The sequence below is a fragment of the Drosophila teissieri genome, chromosome 2L, assembly GCF_016746235.2.
Source record: "Drosophila teissieri strain GT53w chromosome 2L, Prin_Dtei_1.1, whole genome shotgun sequence".
Lineage (NCBI taxonomy): Eukaryota > Metazoa > Arthropoda > Insecta > Diptera > Drosophilidae > Drosophila > Drosophila teissieri.
Genome location: NC_053029.1, coordinates 10,578,444 through 10,602,832, shown reverse-complemented (window position 1 = coordinate 10,602,832; position 24,389 = coordinate 10,578,444). Strand labels below are relative to the sequence as shown.

At 42.0% G+C, this 24,389-nt stretch overlaps 3 protein-coding genes across 8 annotated transcripts in view; 2 read left to right on the top strand and 1 right to left on the bottom strand.

Annotated features, from left to right (window-relative positions):
* Nucleotides 1-24,389, bottom strand: part of LOC122626043 (sodium/potassium/calcium exchanger Nckx30C) — a 34,799-nt gene that overhangs the window by 5,236 nt on the left and 5,174 nt on the right. The window contains exons 3-8 of one of the 6 annotated variants that reach the window (XM_043806153.1): nt 15,583-16,199; nt 9,465-9,693; nt 5,031-5,224; nt 2,427-2,501; nt 599-853; nt 100-236 (exon numbers count right to left, since the gene is read on the bottom strand). In XM_043806153.1, coding sequence (XP_043662088.1) covers nt 100-236; nt 599-853; nt 2,427-2,501; nt 5,031-5,224; nt 9,465-9,693; nt 15,583-16,199 — 1,507 coding nt within the window. The remainder of the gene's footprint in view (nt 1-99; nt 237-598; nt 854-2,426; nt 2,502-5,030; nt 5,225-9,464; nt 9,694-15,582; nt 16,200-24,389) is intronic. The other 5 variants (XM_043806160.1, XM_043806168.1, XM_043806176.1 and 2 more) reach the window with 5 other exon arrangements.
* LOC122626080 lies at nt 12,460-13,562 on the top strand. Its single transcript, XM_043806206.1, has one exon. It carries the CDS (start codon nt 12,616-12,618, stop codon nt 13,243-13,245), a length of 630 nt encoding a protein of 209 aa, XP_043662141.1. The 5' UTR covers nt 12,460-12,615; the 3' UTR covers nt 13,246-13,562.
* On the top strand, nt 19,698-20,376 carry LOC122626089. Its single transcript, XM_043806217.1, has one exon. The coding sequence runs from the start codon at nt 19,742-19,744 to the stop codon at nt 20,078-20,080; it is 339 nt and encodes a 112-aa protein (XP_043662152.1). The 5' UTR covers nt 19,698-19,741; the 3' UTR covers nt 20,081-20,376.

Genomic DNA, 24,389 nt, shown 5'->3' with positions numbered 1-24,389 from the left:
GCGGGGATGGTGGGGGGAATGTGGGAAAGGGTATCCAACATATCCGGTTAGTTTCTGGGTTTAGTTGTCGTTGCGAATGGCCGGATGCCGACTACTCACCCCACGGTCACGTCGAATATGTTGCTGCCCACCGAACTGGACACGGCCATGTCGCCGAATCCCTTGCGTGCCACAATCACCGAGGTAATCAAGTCCGGAATGGAGGTGCCCGCCGCCAGGAAGGTCAGACCCATGACCTATTGGGGAGGCAAGAACGGGAAACGGGGTAGAACGTAGTTAATCAGCAGAAGGTACACAATTCATACGCATTAGGCTCTTTGTGAACTAGAATGAATCACACGAATCATTCGTAATGTTCTCCTAGTTATACTTCTAAAAATAAACTCAAGGAAAATGTATATTTCTGGGAACAAAATTAGACTGCATTCTAGCGATTGGCTTTAGACAAAGAATTAAATAGTTTTCCTTTACCAAATGGTTACAAACGAAGTTCTTTCAATTTATAGCTGCAATTTTTAGGTATTTTAAAGGCAAGGCTACTCTAGCATAGGCACCAATTGTATTATATGATGGTTAGTTAGATGGTTAGTGATTGTACCTCGGGCGGAATGCGCGCCGTGTCGCCGGCCACGTTGGCCCACCAGACCATCAGGTAGGAGAAGGCCGCTATCCACACGATGGAGCCAATGAAGGTGACCGGAAAGAAGCGCTTGCCGCGCGGCGTCCGCGTGTCGGGCAGTGTTAGCCACATGGGCACCAGGAGCGGGGCCACCAGGACGTAGGTGAGCCGCTTCCGCGCCGTGTCCGGCCAGGCCATGCTCAGTGGTTCCGGCTCATCCTCGATTTCGGGCGCCTTTTGGTCAAGGCAAAAGGCAGAGGGATAGATTGGCGATTAGCGACTTGGACCGAACTCGACTGTTAGTTAGTTTGTTAGTTAGTTAGTATTAGTCGTAGTATATGGGTATATATTTATATAGATATATGTATATTTATAATATTGAATATGTACGAGTAATACGGAATTTGTTGTATAAAATATATAGTAAAAAATGTGGGTGGCAGTGTAATTGCAGTAGTGAGTGATTCGAGTGAGACTCGGAGGTGTTGGATTGATTTCGACGTCGGGTTCTGAGGTGAAATGCGTTCTGAGTTATGTTTACAGATGGTCATGAGTCGGTTACGGGGTAACACAGCTTTTGTCATAGTACAAATTTTGCTCAGCTTTCGGGCTTGCAATTAGATACGAACGATGGTTGTTTGACTTAGTTTAAGTAAGTTTGATTAGGTTTGGTTTGTTTGGGTTCTCATTTCTCTGGTGGAGGCTCGCAGACAGGCGTTAAGAGCTTGCTTGGCGGTATCTACGTGGGTTCGGTGTCGGTTCGATCGGGCTACTTATACTTAGTGTGGTAGTACATAGTACGAGTGTGGTAGTTCAAGGGGTGCACTTACTTTCTAGCAGGTCTACAATTACGATACGATACGATACGATACTGATACTTGTGCTCAGAGAGATGGTTAGACTTAAAACGTGCAGAGTTCTACCAGCATCGCAAGTGCAGTGGTACTACAGTGGTGCATTGGTACAGTGGACATGCTCAAGTGAGACTTGCAAGTGCAACAACACACAGGCACGGTCTACGAGGTCGATCAATCGTGAACAAAAGTAGAAAGTAAAACTGGTTAAAAGAGGTGTCTAGAGGTCTAGTTTTCATATCACTAAGGTTAATGCTACTCGAAATATACTCGTGTCTTTATCACTGAAGCAACAAGGTGTGTTTTTATTTTTTGTGTTTAGTTTAGGTGACGATACTCAGAAGCTTTGCAAATGCAACAACTAAGTGGGAATTTAAGTGCGGTCTACACCTCACGCTCCTGGCCAGTAACTCAAGTTTCCCAGCTATTCCCAAATATTCCCAGTGTATTTTCTTCTGTTTTATGAACTGATTAATGTGGGTTACTCATTGACGACGCTGCGGTTTTTGAACCTGGCATTCTGGGCATTTATAATTAATCATCACTCCACAAGAGGTGATTTCATATACAATATCTATACATAGAGTGGACGGACTTATCGGTGAAACAATATAAATAGTAGCATTTGAGATATAAAAAAAATTCATCTCTGCAAGTGTGACAATAATCTTTAGATTGTTTTCTAAATTCCTAAATTCCTAACTAATTACAAATTCTGGTCCCCCATTTTTTGTAAGAGGCCACTGCCAAGGAGCTTTTGTGTACGACTCGCGTGCAATTGTCTGATATTTTCATTGTTATTGAAAGGAAAAAAAAAACACTTTCGTTTACTATAAGTTTGTTGCAAAAAATAAAAGTAAAGATTGTATGCAATATATAGAAGAGCGAAGTTAGATAGATATAGAGAGAAAGATAGATAAGAGAGATCAATAAAAATTGTTTATGAAACTAACTTTGATGCTAAATTTGCGTGTCTGAATTTTGACCCTCTGCTCAATCCAGCTAGGACGTCGACCACTCAACGATGGCTTTAGTTGATTGTTCAAGATATTTTATAAATTTATATGACAAGTTTTTGGGAGAAGAGTACACATTTATAAGTATATATAGCGGTATTTCAAACATAAGGTTTTGGATCTCAGGGCCAAGTCCTTCGAATCAGATCAGTAGTTATGGAAATAAAACTTTGATTAAAACTTAGGCTGTTGGAAAAGTAGAAGACTTTTGGGGGATACAGAAGACAGATAGATTGTTTGGAAAGAAGGCTGTTCACAATGTTTAGTAGAAGTGTGGGTATTCGGGGAGTTACGTAACAAACACATACGGATCGGGGAAGATTGGAAACACAAACACAATTTGCTGGTTGTGGGTAACACTGCGTTCATTTTTTTTTAAGGATTTTCTTTTACTTTCTTTAAGACCAGAAGCCCAACTCGGAAAATTCGGTTTAAGCGGCCTGCGAGGCCAGCCATGTTGTGTCTAATTGTGAGTCGAATTTAAATGAGGTCGCAGTAATTGAGGCGAGTCAGCACCTCAGAATTTTGTTTGTTTGCTTTGTGATCTTTGCATAAATCAAATGAAAAGAATGTAATTAAGAACCGACTAGGAAGCGGGATACTCAACGGCAAGCCGAAGACGAAACACCCTTGCAGATGGAGCTGTATTTTAAGCTTACATGAGGTTTTAAAGTTTTGGTTGTAAACGATACAGCGGTTATTTTTGTTTTTGTTATTCTGTGCAGAATATTCACAGTAAGTTAAAGAAAACTACTGCTTCATCGAATACAACCAACATATAGCTGAGTTTACACGGTGCATCAGTCAAATGTTAAGCATTTGATGTCATGGGACATGTATGCTTTGCTGACTTGCCGTGTAAGCCCAATTTTCAAACAGACTAGTATACAATTGTACTTCGAACGGATGACGGAACTTTGCAACTCTCTGCATGAGGCAGGGTATATGGTGCCTGCAATGAGCATCCGGAATGCAATGCTACTAAGGCTGCTGCTTTTGCTGCTTACATTGCTGATGGGGGGCCAAAGCCAAGTGCATAGGCGCTATGCATAAAAATGTTCGCGTTTACAAAATGCCAGCGATTACGATACGCGGGTTACAAGTTACGATATGCGAGCACACACGCTGTGTGGGTGGGTGTGGTGATCGGTGGATTTTGGGCGCAGCTACTTAGCATTGAAATGACTGCATCGCGCATTAGTGAATTATGAATGGAAATTATAATATGCATGGCACACGGTAACGACTTTGGTTATCGTCGGTTATTGTTATTGTTTGTTGGGTATTACTGTAGATGATTGTTGTGGATGGTTCAACGCTAGGTACGATAAACGAAATTAGGTAAAGACACAAAGCAAATGAGTTCCAAATGGGTCATACGGTATAAGAGTATGCAAAAATTTCACTATTCCGAATTAGCTCTTCTTAATCTGGGGCAAGACAAAACACACACAGAGATATAGATAGATAGATAGATAGTTCGATAGAGATGGATGGAGGGTGGTAAGATGGGGGCATGAAGATACTCCGAAAGTAAGGGAGATAAACATACACAAACAGAACGAAAGAAAGTTGAGAGGTGGACAGGAGGAAAGTTGAGGCGTGTGTGGCATTGTGTGTGTGTGTGTGTGTGGGTGTGTGCGGTAGAGAATTGTGTGTGGTGGGGATGGGTGGGTTTGAACAGTTGTATGGATAAGAATTGAGGCACAAATCGTTGATTAGTTTAAGTAAAGGTAAGGTAAGGTCTTAAATAAAAATCCATAAAAAGTCACACATAAACGTTGCATAAACACACTGACAGATCTTTTTGGTTTTTCAATTCTTTTCGCTTGTCGGGCCTACACACTTAGGAATTTCACATTTTTGAAACACATAAGAAAGAATTTGGGGGAGAGTATACATCAAAACATATATTTAGGTGGGGATTAGAAAACACACCATGGTTCAGTTTAGAATCAGTTCAAACGTTGCATCAATCAGTTAACCAATCATTTGCTCAATCAATCAATCGATTAGCAATGTTAGGGAATCATGCCAACAGCTAGAATTGGAAAATGGTGTGTATAATTTTGTAGGTCGCTTGAACTGGTGGCTAAACTCTGTCTGGAAATATGGGTAACGCTTTCAATTGAAATAATCCGATTATAAATCCGAGGATATAAGACTTTAAGCTTTACGATATTGACCTACGATATTCGATAATTTGCAATCTAAATGCATTATCCGTTAGCGATATTAGGATTAATGGTGATTTTACTATTTTAGCGCGATAGAGTCTACTTTCCGAATTACGATATTCAGATGTCCGGTTTTTACTGACTTATCCGATTTGTTGCTTGTATGAAGAATGCAGCGCATTTTGTGTGACACAATCAATCAGTTTGTAACGAAAGCACAAGGAAACCGAAAACTCAAATCAAATCAATGGTTATTCCAAAACAAAAAGACATGCCTAAGGAAAATCATGAGCATCATATCATTAGCACATCGTACGGTTTACAATGGGAGTTTCCACAGCGAAAATGGTCATGGGGCACTTACCGAGTCGAGGGTGGTATCGATGTTCCCATTGGGACGATCGGCGAGCGTGGTCTCCTTGAGGTTGATCTTGACGTGGTTGGCCGCCGAGGTGGTGGCACCACCGCGCTGTGGTTTGGTGGCATCCAGCAACACCTTCAGCGAGGCGATGGCGTGCAGCTGCGTCGCCTTCTCGTCCACTTTGCCTGGAACATCATCTTTGTCATTGTAATTGTGTGTGGTTGGGGTTTTATTTTTTGCGGGTGTTTCGATAAATAATGCAGTGTTTTTGTTTATTGTTTGTTTGTTTGTTTGTTTGTTGGTACACAAAACACGAGTGAGGTGTTGGTGGTGTTGGTGTGTATTTGGCGAGTAGCGGTGTTGTCGTTGTAGTATTTTGGTTGTTGTGTGTGCGGTTACGGTATTCGGTATACGGTATTCGGAATTCGGTTTTCGATATTCGGTTTTTTTTTGTTGGCACACAACGAATTGAGTTTTGAACGCAAAATCCAAGTGTTTATTTTTATTTGATATATTTTTTTTTGGTTTGGTATTTTTTATTTTTTGCGAAAAATCAAAAGAAAAAAAGAAGAAAAAGAAAGAATAAAATTGCATCGATTAAAATCAGAAATAAACGAATTAACCCAGTTACGAGTTTCATTTTCATTTTCAGATTTAGTTTCTTTCTTAGATCATTTAATTTACAATCAAATTCACTCATTTAGGGGGTTTGGACTGGATCGTTCATATACGCAAATATATGTCTATATGTATATTGAAAATATTTTATACAAAATGTTGATGTCAGTTGCGAGACAGCATTTGGAGGTTGCTTGAGTAAGTTATAGCTAGGGGGTATAGTCTAGTCTATAGAGTAGAGTACGGGGTATGACAGAGTAGAGCGGAAGAGAGCGGGTAGAGCAGAGAGCGGAGAGCGGACAGCAGAGGGGAGGGGTTCGTAAGCTGACTAGGACTACAACTAGGACTATAAGTAACTAGGATCTAGTCTAGAAAAACACTACTAATATTTACCGTGTCAGATTCTCATGGGTTTTTGGTCTAACTTTTGTCTCTGAATCAAGCCGATTCGATCTATTGAGTGTGAACTTGTGTTTTGCACTAGGAGCTGATTAAAAATTCAAGATTTTGATCTGGTTTTCGATGATGCTTGGGGATCGGACGGGGTTTTCTGATGGGTATATCAATTCAATTCAATTCAGTTCAATTTCGATTCGATTCAATTCGGTTTTTTGTTGTTGTCAATGCGGCGTGAAGTTCTCTTTTTGCAATTTACACTTTCTCAGGGGACCATCTGACTAAAGACCCCTTTTCTAGCAATTCTCTAGTTATATACATATACATATGTGTGTATATATGTTCACGATTCCGTTTGACTTACGACTAAGCTTAGCTTACTTTTCTATAGATCGTATGTGTGTGTCGCGGTGGATGAATTTCGGGGGGAACTCTTAAAAGTATCGCTATGACTATCATTGGTTTTAATACAGACCTAGAGAAGAACATGCTCATTCTGATAACTGAGCAAAAGCACGACTATCTAGTTCGCGATGGGACTTGCGATTTGGAACTGGTAATTAGTTAACTAAACTGGAGTGGCAGGGCCATTAGACAGATCTATCGAGATCAATGCCATCGGAGGCTGGAAAATGATGATTTCCGCCCGTCTCTGCCGGATTTCCACTGAACGCAGGCCCAAAAACACAATTCCCATGCCGCGAGCATATCGAGCCGAAAGAAACACACATGTAAACAATATATGACGAACATTCCAATGACAAAAAGCGATCCGACCTATGCAAAAACAACCTGAAACAAGCTCGACTAGTCGCACATGCAGTCGCAGCTCGTTAATAGTTTAAATAGTTTTCTATCTACTCGGGTGTGGAGTGTGTAGTGTGTAGTGTGTAGTGTGGATGGGTGTATAGTATTTAGTATGTACTATGTATGAGCCCCTAAGTCTAAGTCTAAGTCGAAGCCGATTTTGAGCAGCGTGGCTGCGAGCCAATTGCACTAGTTGCTAACCAATTACGATTTCAATTACAATTACGATAATGATTACATTTAACACATACAACACTAAAAACGCATAGTTAATATATGTACAATATAAATTGTTTTGTTTTTGTCACGCGTCAAACTCAACTCAATCCAGCATTCAATGGCACAGGTACTCGACTCGAACTATGGCATATATTAAATCTGCAGTGTATCTTTGTATCTCTGTATCTGTGTATCTGCAGTGTATCTGTATCCAGTAAGTATGCCATTGAACTGCGCGCACAAACTCTAGGAATTTGCAACTATAAGTTCTCTATGCTAGATATATAACGCATATGTATATATATATATGTATATATAGATATATTGATATAAATGTAACTCCAAACTGACATTGAACAACATAAAATATTTTCGTTATTTTGGTTTCTTTTTCTTGTTTGTTTTTCTGTTTTTCTGCTTTTATTGTTTTATATTTTGGTTTTCTTGTTTGCAACAAAATGAAAAACAAAGCCGAACGTAAGTAAGTAGCGTATTCGTGAAGCAATTGCAACTGAAGGCAAAGGAGTAAACCCTTGTGGCCTAATCTAATAATCCTCAACTGACTTTAACTGACATCCGGTTTAGCTGCAACCAATCTGAATCATCCGGCTAACAGCTAATTTAAATGGGGGAATTTTCGAATTGAAAACTCAGCTGTCAGTGAACAATGAGGGGATTATGCAAGTACATTGCCCGAGTTAATATTATATATTCCTCACAATTAAATTGTATTAATTGGCTTAGCTCCTGTAAGCAATGAGTTAATACTATATCTGCCCATCTAATAAATAATTGAGTCTGAATATTTTGAATTACTAAACATCTCTTGATCTCTTGAAACCGAATTTGTTTTATCTGTAGCTTTAAAGACCCTGCAGTAAGTTAGCACATATCTAATGGTTGAGGTAGGCCCACTTGGAGCTACACGAATTCTAACACTTGGCACCTGCGAACCTTGGCGAACACGCCCCTGAGCTGCCTCATTTCGATTCTATTGGATTCGAATTGTTTCGTTTAGTTTTCTGTGGGCCATTGCCGTGGCAACGACACTGACGACGCCTTTCCTACATATTCATGGTATTTTCAGTAGCCACACTCGATCCGAATCCAAATCAATGGTGGAAAGTGGGGCCGGTTGGGGAGTCGATTGGAAACTTTTCAGAACTGCAGAATCTATTCAATGGTGGGGCGGTCACAATATCGCGATGACCTTTTCTCTTCCTGCCCCGCCCGAAATCAAAGGGTTAGTGCTGTCAATCTTGCCTGCTTTTCTATTTTTCCCATTCAATCTTTTTCCTTTTTTTTTTTGCTTTTTTTGGTGCTAATTCTAGTCGACGGAGCGTCTGGGCCCGGCGTGCTAATTAGGTAAGTGGCTCCAAGGTCGCCATTAAAAAAGTGAACCAAAGCCAACGAAAGCCAAAACCAAATTGAAAGAAAAACAAAAACCAAAACAATAACAAAACCGAACTGAACTGAACTGAACTGAATGGCAACAACGCAACGCAAATGAGAAATGGAAGTACGAGTGGAAATCGGAGCATAGACATAGATATAGTTACAGATATAGATACAGAAATAGTAATAGTAATTGGGTAGAGCAGCAGAAGTGGAAGGATGAGCGAAAGTAACTTCTGGCTGGCAAGGCAAACATCCAATTAGAAGGAATACTGAATTTACACAGAAACTGAATTTTAGGGAAACCGAAACACAAAACGGGAAACTGAATTTGTAACAATTTTACTTTAGAACAGATATAGATAACAGGTACAGGTACAGGTACAGGTAGTAAGTATATATAGTATAGTATATAGTATATAGAGTAGAGTTCTGGATGTTATTGCATTTGTATTTATCTTATTTTGGATGTAAGCGTGGCGGATTTGGAATGCACTGAGCCACAAATTGTAAATGGATATTCAAAGTTTTATTTGGTCTATAGGGAGCATATACAAATCTTATTGTAGGAATACTATGAATCATTAAATTTGTATTTTTACATGTATTTAACGACTTTCGTGACTGGGAATATGACTTTACAGGAAACGCACAAAAATATTACCCATACGCCATGTATAGCAGCTTTCAAAATCATTGCTGAAGTGCGATCATTTTGATGAAGGAATCAAAATAAATGGCTATTCAAAAATGTGCTCCTTGATTTGTACAATTTGCTTATCAGTGCTGAGGTGGCTCTGGACTTGGATTGGGATGGTGGGATGGTGGTTGTGGCTGGGGAGCTCTGGGTGGTTAATGGTAAGCCGGGTATCGGGGTACTTCGTTATGGGGACTTTTAGTAGCATTCTTTTTTGGTTGTTTTTTTTTTGCTTTTGGTTCATTGCATTTTTGGCATTTGGCTTGACTTGTGCAAAACACACTGTGGCAACTCAACGAACTTACCATCGTGTAGTGGATCTATCGTGTGTATCATTAGCTGTAACAGGCCGTGGCGGAACTTGGCACCGGTCTGAGTACTACCCGAGGTGCCGCCCCCGCCGCTGCTATTACCTGTGGCGCCCGCATTGCTCGATCCGGGCGGACCCGAGCGGGTTTCGCTGGCCGCCCGCGATGTTACGGAGCCGCCCGGCTGGGTGGCCATCGATGTTTCCGAGGAGTTGGCCGCATTACCCTGCAGGTGAAGGAACGGAGAGAACGGTGGGTGGCATGGGTTTGCGGTTACGGTTACGGTATCGGTTTCGGTTTCGGTATCGGGTTTTTATTGGGTAACGGTAACGGTTACGGTTTCGGATTGGGTTGATATTTTTTTTTGATTTTTTTTTGTTTTGATTCGGTTGAGTTTTTCGAGTTGTGGTATTTTTCAGAGAGCGGTGTAATGTTTAGTTATTTTATGGTAAGCATATTTCGAGAAAAAGGTGAAAAGAAGAAGAAGAAAAGTTTATTATTGCAATTTGTATAAATTTACAGTTGAGTGTAGCTTTTGGGTTTTTCTCTTTCTATTGTCGCATGTATCTGTAGCTGTTGTTGTACTTGTTCTTGTTGGTGATGTTGGTGTTTTTGTAGTTGTAGTTGTATTTGTATTTGTTTGTGTGACTTAAGAACTAATCGAATCGGTAAGTGCAAGTTAGTTGGGAGCCAATATCTGAACAGAACTCAGGAAACATCAACTGAAAATGTGAACGAAATCATGAACTCAAGGAATGTCGAAACTGAAACGGAAACGGAAATGAACACGAAAATAAAACAAACAATCGTTTACCACAACATCCAACAAAATACGTTACGATATACGGACCACTTGCGATCAATCTGTGCAGCTGATCTATGAAGTATAGTACAGTCTGAGGATTATATAGCAGAGAGATCGACGGTCAGAAACTTGGGTTCGATTGGCTTCGATTGACATACTGTCAAAAGTGGATGTTGAACAGTACAAGATATATAGAGTTTCTGAATGTTTTTTGTGCAACAAAATAAACATATCGATCGGTGCGGAAAACACTTTCATTAATTCATTATTTACAAAAGGAAAGTAGGTGCTAAGGATCGATCTTGGAAGTATTCGGAAGAGACCCCAAAGACCTTGGGCTCCTTGGGCACAGGTGAAACACATGAGTCGTATATTACAAAATCAAAATGATAAGTTCGAAGATGAGGAAACAAAATACGTATAGATGAACACTTTTCGTTTTTTGTCGTTGGAAATTTTTTTTTCTGTTTGTCTGTTGCAACAGTTTTGTTTGGGTTTTATACATACAAGCTTTATATGACTTTCTTTTTGGTTTTCATATATATTTTTTTTTTGTCAGTTGCTTTTTGTAAAACAAAATGTACACATATTGTTGTATTTTTCATATCTGTATTGATATTTGTCAAAGCGCAGTGGGAAGTTTTGTTGTATTTCATTTTGCCTTCACTATAATCAAAAAGAAACAGATAAAACACAAAAACATTTGGAATAACTTTGTCGGAGAACTGAAACCGAAAAATACTTTCAATTGATGCGAATTAATAGTTGGCACATCAGCGAAGGAAGCGCAGGCAAATGAGGGGTATAAACTGATCAATTGATATTGATTTTTGATCGGATCGGATCGGTGGATCTAACTAATGCAATGCAAGGCAAGCACTACTCGTACATTCACGAATATCTAAAACGTGTACTGAATGAGGCGGGAGGTGACTAATGGGTACTCTAATGAATGAATGGAAGCGAAACGTTATGATAATTGGCCTGCTTATACTATACACTATATACTATGCACTGGTGCAAATGAGTCCGATCGCAGAACGAGTCTTTCGTAACTCCCATTCATAAGTCGACTGGACCGAAGCTGAAGCTGTAGCTGAAACTGGAACTGGCAGTGGAACTGAAAGTGAAGCAGGTGTAGGGCAAGTCAAGTTCAGACCCCGCACCGTCACCAACACCATCGACATCACCATCGTGATGGTGATCACCATCTCGTCGACTTAACAAGTGGCTCGTGCCCAGGTGAACTACCCCAGTGGGGCTGATTATAATGCTAATTAATGCCCAGTCATGTTGTTGATCGGTCGCAGTGGCCCCTAGCTAATGGTCTGGGTTTTCTGCTCCAATCACACTCATTCGCGATTCAAACTAATCGCACACAGCCACTGACGCAAATTCTGAATACACCTGTGAAATATCGCCTGTGATGAATATCGCTAAAGTTTTCATGGCTCAAGAGAAAGAACTCTCTCCGCGGGGATTATTCACCTGTGGAATGAACCTGTTCCAAATTGTGGGCTGTCAGATCGCACAGATTGATGTCGACAGTCCAATTAGTCGCAATTAATGACGGACTATCTATATTAGCTGCAGTCGTGTATGAAATCACCCCAAAAGTATTTTATAATATCGAAAATTCATCACCGTTCGGAGACAAAGACGAGGGGCACTTTACCTTACCAAAGCGCTTAAATCACATAATGAATTATTTAAGTCCAGCATGAATCACACTACGTAACTGCAAAAAAAAACAACAACAAAAAACTCAAGATCAAGACTCGGCTCGAAATTTCGCCTGTCGACCTGAGTGGCTTGCCAAATGATCTTAGAGATGCAAATCCGCAAGACAAACAACGCGCTCAAATTGTCACTCAACCTGTTTGCACACTATAATGTAATTGAATGCGAAATACGACTGGCTATCTCGGAAGAGAAATCCAAATCCAAATCGAAATCGGAATTGCAAGCGGTACAAGTTGGCTACCAGCCAGGGTGACCCCCAAAGCCAGTTCCAAGAAATGGCGCAAAGATTCCTGGGATCCACGTGTGACGTAGCGCCCATTTGTTTACGCTCCACTATGTATAGTGGGGGAATGATAAAGCGACTGATATCCGACTGATAACCGGCTCAAAGGCCCCACGACGATGCACTCACAATGGGCACCCGAGAGCTGAAGTCAGAGCCCGACTTCGGATCTTGGCAGTTCGATTGCGGTCGGTGCTGTAATACGAGGGTTTATATATAGCGCGGTGAGGCGCGCGTCGTCATTTAGTCACGAAGCCTTAAGCAAACCGCATCGCAGCGCGAATAGATCGAAGATCGAAGATCGAAGCCTAGGCACCATGTTTCAGAAAAGGATTATCGAGCTGATCACGGTGCTGGTGTATTGGGTGATCATCACGCCCACCACCTACAAGTACTGCACGCAGAATGGCATAATCAGGATGAGCTTCGACACCTTGGTGGGCACTGTGGGCGACCACTGCACCCTGGCCCTCTGCCTGATGATCGGATACGTTGTCTTCTACCGCATCATCATCTTCATTTACATGAAGTTCAAAGTCTGTGACATTCGCATGTGGGACGAACTGCAGCGGGCCAAGGAGGATCCGGAGGCGCATCTGGACAAGAAGTCCTACTACCAGCCCGTCTCCACCGAGAACATCGACGTCGTGGACTCTGGCAAAAAGAAGAGCAGACCAGCGACCCCGAAGATGATCAGGACCATCAGCAATCCACTGCTCATCGAAAGCGATCTGGCGCGCATTCACATCAAGCACGAAACGCGACCGCTGGAAAGTGCCACCCTACCCCGGCTGCAGCAGGCACTGGTCCACCCTAGTCCGAGTCCCAGCTTGAGGAGCGCACCACCAGTGCCCCAAGTGCAGAAAAGTGCCACTCTGCCCAGCCAGCACAGCAAAGGTGTGATTATGTCTCCCAAAGTTCTGATGCCCAGAACTCAACAGGTGTAGACAGTGAGTGAATAGTGCTTAAACAAGTGTGCTCATGATTGCGACTACCAGTCCTAGTTTCTGTGAAATTCTGAGCTCCACTTAAGAGGACTACGTCCGCGTCCAAGTATTAGCTAGTGCCCAAAGATCGATAATCGAAATCAACACGAAATTAGTCAATTATCACATTCCAGTGTACTCGTTCGCGCGAGCTAAATTAATAGTTTAGTTAGTGAATATATTTATTAGTAGACGTAAGGCAGCTATTGTTATCCATGCGTAAATATGCGTGAGTTTATGAGTAATAAATAAATTAAATGCATCTCTTGTAAAACTAAGTCACAGTCTTTTTGTGGGAGAAACGAAATATAAGCCTATATGGATAAGTAGGACTCATCCTATCGAAAAGTGAGCTGCAGCAGGTCCACCCTAATCCGAATAGGAGCTTGAAATGTGAACCACCCGTGCCGCAAATACAAAGTTAATTCACATCAAGCACTATTTGATCACAAGCAAGTTTATAAGGATTCAGTAAGCTTTTCTAATTACAGCTTACATACATGAGTTTAGAATAATTCGAGTTAAATAATACTATTAGCAAGGACCTTTTTTGAGAAGACAGCCCGACACTAAAAACAAAGTTTGACACTTTAAGACTTATATAAGGTATTAACCTGGAAGTGAGGATGGAGCGGTGTGCACATGAGGTGTGTTATACAGAGCAGGAAGCATCGACAACGGTCTAAACAAAGGTGTTCTACGCATGCGTACAGATCTCGTTCTCCTCCCACACTCAATCCGTCTCACTCGCACTCGCGCAGCATGCAGCGGGCTGGGTTCGAGTCCCGGCTGAAGTCTACGATCAACAACGAAATCAAGTTCAAATTCAAGCAGTGTGTGCAAGGTTTCTTTCTGGGATGCACTCGCATGCAGAGTTCTCTTCGGATCGTGTCAGGAGTGTATGCCCAGTGTAGGTGTGTCTGTGTGGGTGTGTGTGGGTGAGTGGGCGTGTCTGGTGGTGTGTGGGTGTGGAGTTACACAAGTCGAAAGACGCATAGCAAATCAAACGGTTGGCTAACAAATGGAATCGAAGCTAAGTACTAAAAAGGAAATTAGAAGTATAACTAGTGAGTAGAATTGAGATTACTTCGATAGCATGAAAGAATAGTAAGAATAATAAGAGTAATGATAAAAGTTAGTAGAACTCGGAGGTGCAACGCAGCCGGAAATAACCAGTTAGCCGAGCTCTTTTCAACATCTTAAAGCTTTTATAGAAACGATCTAAGCATTATTTGCAATATTTTCAGAATGGCTTTAAACCCGTTGGACGTTGTTAGATACACAGGGAATCGAATGAGTTTGTTTTGTATTCTTCTAGAAACCGGTAGAATTGAAATTTATTTCAGATACGTGATCTCAGTTTTCAATTTATTCCGGAGGATCTGAACTGTTCAGTTGCACAAATAATTCCAACCGGTTAAGTAGTACCTTCTCAGTGGGTATTTTTAATTAGACACTCCCCGTGGGAGCGATAAACCGGTTTTGAGTGGGAAAACCACAAAGATGGGTCTAGAAATGCCATATAGGTGAGTAGACCGATTTCGAACTGTAATGAAAATAAGAGTGGGTCAAGGCGACGAACGGAGATCGCACTCATTCAGTATTTCCTGGACCAGATTTCCAATCGCAGGTGAAATTCGAGTGGAATTGGTGGATCCACTCTGAGTGACTGTCGTGCTGCCATTCAATGCCACAGCAACAGCAGCAGATACATCTTAGTCACAGACGTTTCTTCGATGATTGCAACAACGATGGCCCTTAGTCATAACGACTTAGCACCTGCTAACTGGTTATAGTCCGGCACGCGCCAAATGCTCGCATGAAACTGAGATCGAGATTGAGATTGAGACTGAGATTGAGATTGAGATAGGGGATGGGGATACGGATGGATGGTTGGATGTTTGGATGGCTGGATTAATAGGTGGGAAAAACATACACAAAACGAAAATCAAAAACGAAATTTCGTTCCTGGCAAAGGATCTTTGTTTTCGTTTTAACATTGATTCTTTTCTTTATTCATTTGGCACACAAAATTTTGGCTTTCAATTTCGCTTTCTCTTTTACGATCTTCTTGATTTACGTTTTTTGTAATGGTTTTTTTCTTTCGTTTTTTTCTTTTCTTGGACTTTTTTTTGGAGTTTTTAAAACTTTTCTGCTTTCGTTTTCAATTAAGAATTATTCGAGATAGAGAGAGAGAGATTTGTTTGGAACTTTTTGGTTTGATTTGATTTGAATTGATTGATTGATTTGATTTGATCTGAATTTGATTTGTTGCAAAAAAACTTCCCAACTACTTACTGCTGGCATAAGTTGATCTGTACTTCTGACGCGAGTCACCTTGTTTTTGGTAATCATCTTCTTGACGCACGTCTCCACCTGGACGTTCCACTTCATGAAGGCCACGTAGCCGATGTAGATGGTGAACAGGATGAGGGCCTCCCACCAGAAGATGCGATTGTCCCGGAAGAAGTAGATGAGCACCAGCAGACTGATGCTGTAGAACGAGCAGTCGCGGAACAAAGGCCACCAGGTGAGCGACAGGACCGTCTTGGAGAAGAGCGCGCACATCCCGATCACAAACAGGATGTTGAACACGGCGGAGCCAACGATCGTACCAATGCCCACATCATCGAACGACACGAAAACGCCAATCACACTGGTGAAGAGCTCAGGGGCACTGCCACCCGCCGCCATAAATGTTGCGCCGGCCACATCGTCCGTGATGCCGAGCTTTTCAATGATTACGTCAAGGGAAGGCACGAAGAATTCATCGCAGACAATGGCCAGCGCCACAAACATATAGATCACTCCAATGATGTGCAGGATGACAGCGCCGTTCTCAAGCTGTTCTTTCGTGAATAGATCTTTCGGGAATAGTGGCGTTTTCGTGGTGGTCGAATTATCGTTGTGCGTGTCTGCAAAATCAAAACAAACAAACGGATTAGACCTTAAATGGAAAAGTTATTTACTTTAGTCCTTAACGTAAGCTCTTGATATTGCTATATTTTCCTTGTTCCTTTTCGAAAACAACAAGTGCAAGAGATAATTGAATCAAACGAATTGCCTTGAATTGAAAAGCCCTTTTCACGTCGGCTTTGTAATGAAATAAAAGAGTGTCTGCGGAGAACCATTCAACGGTCTTAAATGCTAAATAAAAACCGGAAAAATGTGTGAGTTTCTGATTTCTACTGAAATTAAATCACAATAAAACAAATTGAATCAGTTGCAGTGATTGCTGGAAATCTCTCCGGGGGAAAGTGAATAAAAATAGTTGGGCTTGTAATGCTATTACGAGGAATTTTCCATCGTGGGGCTATGCAAAATAATCCGTTCATAGCTACTGCTCATGAATGTATATGAATAATAATTTTGCGGCTTAAAAATGTTGCCCTACACAAGCACTTTTCCTTTTTTTTTGTGCAAATCAAACTAATAAATATTTGTTGCACGATTTTGTGATTATTAAAAGCTTTGCGACTGACGAATTTGTCATTTTGTCGTCTGCCATTCTGACCTTTTCGATTGCTACCTGTCTATACAGTAGGTATGTATCTCTATCTGCGATGCGATCTAGCCATCCCCAATTATACATCCTCAATTAAGTGGCTCGACCTTTTGGAAATCGCTGGCAAAAGTCCCTTGTCGCATGCGGCGCCTTTGGTGTGCGATTTTCGTGGCAATTATTTGCAAATTATGCAGCGCGTTTTGCAACAATTAACAAATTGCACTTATTCGCCGCCGACTTCTGCTATCCAACTTGCTCACTCTGATGATGATGATGTTGATGATGTTGATGTTGATGGTAAATGTTTGCAATGTAAATGTTTAACAATCATTTGCACTGTGAGCAATCATTTTGGCGCGTGTGCCAAGCAAATAATTAACGCGACTTTAATCGCTCGTGGAACCGATCGCAGCTCCACTGATTCATGTCAATCGCATAGTTCTAATAACTCAGTGTCGTATCTGTGTGTGGCTGCCACCAAAACCGACATAAATCGTCTCGGGATTTGTATCTGGCATCAGAAAATGAGTAGTAGTAAACCCATTCAAGGTTTTTTACAGAGGGAAAGGGTAACAATGTCACAATGAACTGTGTTTATAATTAAATTATAAACAGCAGCAGACTATTAGTTAGATATCTGGGTAACTTCTAAATATTTCACTCATTTATACAGATATATGGAGAATATTTCACTCATATATGAAGATATAAGGAAATATTCTTTGAAGTAGGAGCGCAGGAGAACCCTATTTCCTACGCCTCTGTTGTAGACTCGGGATTGACTCACTTTGTTTTCAGTTCAAGAAGATAGATTGAACGGTTAGACGGACGGCAAAGAAATTTGCTCTATAACCGGTTTCAGACAGACAGACAGACAGATAGTCGGCTATTTGCATGCAGTTAACGGCCCCACCGCACCACACCCACTCGACCCACCCACTTTCTGTGGGGGCGGTGGGCGTACCGACATCGAGCGTGAGCCACAAGTGAATGATTCTTATGAATCACTGGGCAAATGCTTAATGAGTGACGACCGTGTCTCTCGAATCTGATTTAATTCAATCGCCTGCAAAAAGGGTTGCGAACCTTTGCTAGCTTGTACATATGTACATATACGAGTATGTGGGTGGCTTTTGGTCCACTCTTAACACCTTAACACCTTAACACCCGCTTTGAAGTGGCTGCCCTGCATATCGAACTGGATCATCGGGGCGCTTGAAACATATAAATGAGCAGACTTTCTGATGGCATGTTGGTTACTCATGCAGTTATGAGTTGGTCAATGGGCTGGGGGCACTGCGAAAGCTTTTGAGACCAATTGAAATCGGTAGAAATGGGCTCAGAAATGAAGAAATATGTACACAAATACCAAATACGGCTACGTGTCATCAAAGAAGTTACCTCACTGATTGTATAGTAATTAAAGCAGAAGATAAGCTTAAATAATTTCCCATACGTGATGCACACCGAATCTTTTTGGTGATAAGTTCTGATAAATGTTTATCTTATCTGTCAGGAAAAGTGCAATTGAATTAATCAAGTGCTATTTAAACATTGCCCCATAAAACTAGAATTTATATGTTTTATAATAGATTTACATATAAAGCAATTCCCAATTATCTTAAGATAGATGTATGATTTATGATGTATGATTATAAAATATTATATATTTATTTATTTATTATATAATTGGGAATTGCTATTATACGTTTGATAAAGATATGCTTTAATATAAAATTTATGTAGTGCCGCTGTGTAAAATATCATGCCACTATGCTATCTCTTAGAAATGAATCAGAATTGCAAAGTTACTAATGCGCTGCAATTGTACTTCTAAGAATAGATTGAAAAAATATAACTATCTGAAATTACTGTTGTATTATTTATAAAAAAAACGATATTCCGGCAACGTATATTATAGATCTTGAGGTATTTTGTTTTAATAATTAAAGACTTTTTGCAAAACATTGATTACGCCATCGAATCATTATATATAGACGAAAATATTCCGTCTATGGAGTGAACACGAGCCCCTCGAAGTTGAGTTGGTCATCAAATTGTTATTGGTTCACTCGCTGAAGGTAACAAAATAATGACTATTAAATATAATTTATTATTTATTGTATCTGATTGTTTATTGTCCATGTGGGCGTCTGCCTCTCAGGCTACCAGCTCGCCACATAAAATACTTCATCAGGGGGACGAGGGGAAACCAGTTCCGAGTGCCGCGTATGAAATGCCACAATTTGACTAAGCGATTGCAGTGGTCGTGAGCTCAGAAAGCAGCAGACTTCAGACGGTAGAGATGGCATCGTGACCAAACTCGAAAGTAATTAGCATTCAGAATGAAACAAGTTTTTCGATCAGAGAAGTGGTAATCTCGTTGGAAAAGTTTTTATTTTTATCACACCATTTGAAAACTACATTTGATGATGTCAGCCAACAGCTGAGCTCGAGATAAGTCAAAACAAAGAAATATTTTCACATTTTGTTTACACATCCGAAGAGAAAAGTTTCAGAAAACGCAAAGTAGGAAAAACTTATATTCAGTGGGAGTATGTTCCAAGTTGGGGGGAGATTCATAGAAATAGACGCCATAGCAAAGAAATTTGGGTGATGTTTTCTTGAATATTTTAAGGCTTTAAAGTTTAAAGTATTCTTGTCAAAAGGGGCTTAAAGAACTCCTTATAGCTGTTACTTTATGTGAGCCTAAGGTTTCTTAGCGGAGCAACTCCAGTGCTGGAACCTCACGAACCCATCCACATGTGGGATTGGAGCCCACTCACACACAGCCAGCGGATACGTGATATGCGTCATGCGAACGAGACGCGTTGTTTACGGAGCAAGCGAAGTCGTAACCAGAGAACAAAGCCACATCAGAATGCTCTGCGGCTGTCGCCACTCGCAGTGCGAATTCGCAATCAGTTCGCAAGTGGGAACCGATCCAGTCAGATGGCAGCCGCAGTAGTCCAAAGTCTCGCAGGCCAGGAGAATCTCTTCGTGAGCCGGGCCACAATCCAGTTGCAGCTGCCACAGGGTTCGCCACCCAGTTCGCCCATCTTTGAGTGGCGCACAGAGGTGGCCACGCCTACGCCGGCGCCCGTTCCCGCCCACGAGGAGAAGTGCATTAGTGGGAAGCAGAGCACGGAAGCTGCCACGCCCAAGAACAATTACTACACGCCCCCGCGAATCCTGGGCACGGAGGCGAAGCGCAAGAACCTGCCCCAAACGTTGAGCAACTTCTTCGAGGCGGAGCGCTACTCCAGCGCCTGGAATCGCGTGACCAAGTAGACTACTCTTCCAGTCCCCAAATCGAGTTCCAATCCGAGAAAGCCAAGCGAAGGGAGGCCTAATCGATTAACCCATTAAGTGGCAAGAGCTGCAGGATAGTGAAATTCCATTCCGTTGCCAAAAATTCCAATTCATGCCCCAAAATTGCTTGCCTGCCCAGGGATTGGAGTGGGTGGATAGAAATGGCCGCCCAGGGCTGAAGGAACTATGTATATAAGCATCCCATGAATATTTATGTGCCACCCTCTTGTACCCTGATAATGCAATAAAAGTATTATTTGATAGATAAAGCGGAATTCTCTCAGCAATGTCGCCCTGCCTCCCAAAGGGGTTAAACTTCATTAGGGTCCGATAAGCAGAGGTCCAAATGACTTTGGGACTTTGGGTGGCGGATTTTCAGCTTTCTGCTTTCTTCTCTCTGCTTTCTGCTACGTCATCAGTGTGCATAAATCACGGCTGAACAAACGCACGAAAATTACAGGGAGTCAAAGAAAAATCGCACGCCTGGCCGGAAGTTCATTATGGTAGCTCAAAGCGGAAGTGCCAGCTACACACACACACATACACACACAAGCAGACTCGTATATGTACAAAGAAAACTGGTGTCCGCGCGTTTTCACGCTCTCTGACCCGCGGAAAAGCGGGCACCTGCCATGAAAGCCGTGAAAGCCGTGAAAGCACCTGCTAATTTATCAGAGAGACAGCGCCCTGTGGCACGGGCCAAAACGCTCCGCAGAGAGCGGCCAGAGTTTCAAGGTGGCTGGCGAATCGATTAGCCAGCCCAACAGCCCAACAGCCAAGCTGCCAAACAGCCAAACAGCCAAGCAGCTAAACAGCCAAAATCAGAGCAAGCCAAACGTGCAATGCACATGCAAGCCAACGCCAGCGGCATGAGCTCAGCCACACTGCGAGAAAATAGCACTTAGATCATCACTGCGATAACAGCTGCTATTTGTTATCATTTGCTTGGCAGTTATCCCCAACAGAATAAGTAGTATGTGAATCATCTTTAAAACTCAATCGTAAACGAACTCAGACAACAAAACGATGATAATGGATTGGCGTAGCTCAAGACCATCTTGTCTCGCGTTTCGCTCAGTGCATGCAGGGTTGTCAAGTGGCTGTTGAATCAATGCAGGCTGGGAGCAGAGCCTCGTTCGTCCTGGCGCAGTGCGCCCAATGTGGATTGGGGCAGAAGCTCTTAAGGATTGCCATAGAAGGTTTATCACGGCTATGAGCAGCTGTCAATGAAGGTTGCTCGCTGGCATTTCTTGCCACCTTCAAAAGTTACGGCTAGGCGGCCATAACTTGGCACAGTTTCGGGCCCAAAGCAAACACACATATACTCCTACACATACACATACAGATACACACCTACACACATGAGGGGGCCGTGTTTTAGCTAATCAAAAGCGGCTCTATCCCCAGGGCGAACCCGATGTGGACCAAGCCCAAAGTGCCAACATTATAATGCTATGTGCTTGACCCAATTTCGCAGCGAACTAGACCCCCGAAAATCGGGCTGGGAAACCTTTAATTTAATGGGAAATGTTTCTCAAACTAATTTTCGCATTTACAAATTTATAGCAGTTGTTAAAGTTTGTCGACGCTATAACATTAAAAACTCTGCTGAAGAAGTTCGTATGCTCTGCTTGTTGCGACAAGTAGGTACTTTAAAGAACCATTAAAAGCATGTGTTGATAGCTTGTCTTATTAACTTTGGAGAATCGCAGGAAAAACCCATATATGTACCTATAAGCAGATATTCCAGAAAGTGAGCGTATAATTTGATGACTCAACAAAGGTTTTTCTTGGTCCAAAATGGTTATTAAAAACAAACTTTGAATCAATCTCGAATCAACCTATCTCTGTGATTTTCCTTTAAACTATTGACAAACATGAATTGCGGTTTTCGAACATAACCAATAAATTAGGAAATCAGAAAAGATCCATAAATACCTTTTAGACTAATCTTGTTTGAAGGAGACATGATCTTTTTAGTAAATTTCAGTGCGAATCGATTCATATCTCTTACTAATTTGTGCATAATTTGTTTTCGGGCAGTTAAAGCTAGTCATAAATATCTTGGAATCGTTTCACCTGCGATATTAACATAATAAAAACAAACAAAGTTCGAGATCTACTATGTTTTCATGGTATAGCATAGTCGAGAAAGATTTGCTTACGCAGTTCGCTGTGAATGACACTCGATACCGTTGTGCGGTTGCATTTGCTAACCGGTTTTCTAAGACTTTGACCACAAAACCCCGGACAGCATGAATCATGCGCGAAAAGGGCGATTCATTGATATCCAAGTGGCAGTACGTGATTCATTCGTGACTTGGATTGGATGCCAGGCGGGATACCCAATCCTGTGGGTTTAGCGCACCTGAGCTGACTCAGTTGCAGCTGGAAGTGAAACTGAAACGAATGCCGAATCAGAGCCGCCAGACAGGAGGGGCAATTAGTGGCCACAAGGATGAAAGGAGCACTGACCATGGGCCATGGCGCTTGTGGGCGGGGGGTAGATATGTCAATAATTAAAAAGGCGGCCAAATGTTGTCATTTCAGCTCGGACCGAAAAGCACAGCAAAAGCACGGCGACACAGAAAAATACACAGTAGTGAAAAAATGAAATGGCTTGCAGGCAGGAAGGAAACAAACTTCCTGCCACCCACACTAGCGCGTTTTTTTTTTGTGTTTTTGTTTGTGTTGCTTCTGCTGGTTGGATTTTTCATCGTCTCTCTCGTGGCTTTTAGCATGCAACTCACACGTCCTTGCCAGGACCCTATTGTTATTGTTGCCGCTGTTGTTGGCATTTTGATTTATCGATTTAAATTTCTGTGTTTAAGGCGCTGTGCGTGCTCGTTCTGCTGCCTTCAATTTGGTGGCTTCTAGTCTCCGACTTTTCCGCTGCCGCCATTTCGGTTTCGTTTTCGGGGGTTTTCCAGCTTTTATACATCGGTTTCCTCTTCTGTTACTGTCTGTGTATTTTTGTATTTCTCAATCATTTTTCAAAATGTTTGCCTACACTCCAACACACACACACACACACCCGCAAAAAGTTAAACCAAGTTTTTGGCCGCCTGCCGTTTAGGTCGAGGTCTTTACTTAACTTTATATTCTCCTTCCTTTCGCTTGTTTTTTATTTTCTTTTTTTTCAGGGTCTGCCGCGAGCCTCCCACTCCGCCCACTCACCCACACACCCATACACCCACAAAACGCCGACGTTGAGAGCCTGAAACGTCGTTAACAGCCACGTTTGCGTGTGCTGGCTCAAGCACACACACACCAACGCACCAACACACCAACACACAAGCACACACACTCGCACACTAGCTCACGTACTTATACTATATTTCAGCCAAGAGTGTGTGTATTTTTGTTGTTATTATACGGAGAGCGCGCTCGCAATTTGGGTCGATGGTAAAATAGAAAAGCCAAAAGCAAGGCAAATACACACACACACCCATACACACTGCCAGGAATTTCTACATGTACGTATGAGTGTATATAAATATATATATAAAATTTCGAACAAAGGTCGCTGTGGAGAAGACCAGTGCACATTTATATAGAAGTAAGTACATACATACATACATACATATAAATAAACGCATATGTTTGTAAGTGCGCGGGTGACCTGAGTTATGTGCCCGCGCTCTGTCTGCATTATTTTTCGTCCTGTGTTCGTCCTGCGTCGCTTTTTTCGTGGACTTTTTGCCGCTAGTTTCATGTTAATTGCTCGTGGCCCGTCGCTTGTTCCAGCAATCTGCGTTAATTTTAAAGCCTGATTTACACACAACAAACAGTGCACTGGATTTGGCAGTAGTTGTAGTTGTAGCTGCACTTGTACTTGCGCAATTGCAGATTGCAGTTTGCAGTTTGCAGTTTTTTTAATTCGCAGGACACGTCCCGCCTTCGAGTAGTTTTGTGTGTCACGAGTGCTCCGATTTGGTCGGTTTATTTGCTTGTGCGGATGGCGAATGGCGGCAGCAGGGAATTGAAATGGCCAAGGAATGGAATGGGTGGCCAAAGGCAAACAAAGCGCCGGATTGGATGGGATTTACCGCGTTGGCTTATCAAGGCTTGACATCATCAACATCCATACCCAGCCGGAGATTTGCCCGTTGACATCGTGTCCTCCCCTTCCTCCTTTTTTTTATTTAAACAAAGGAGTCAACTGTAGTCGATCACAGCCTTTTTGCCCCAAAAACTTTGCCAGCTGGGCCCCAGCCACTTTGTGACAGGACCTGGCTCGGTTGAGTCATTAAAATGAGAAATGGCTCCGGGCTACGGGCTCCGTGTG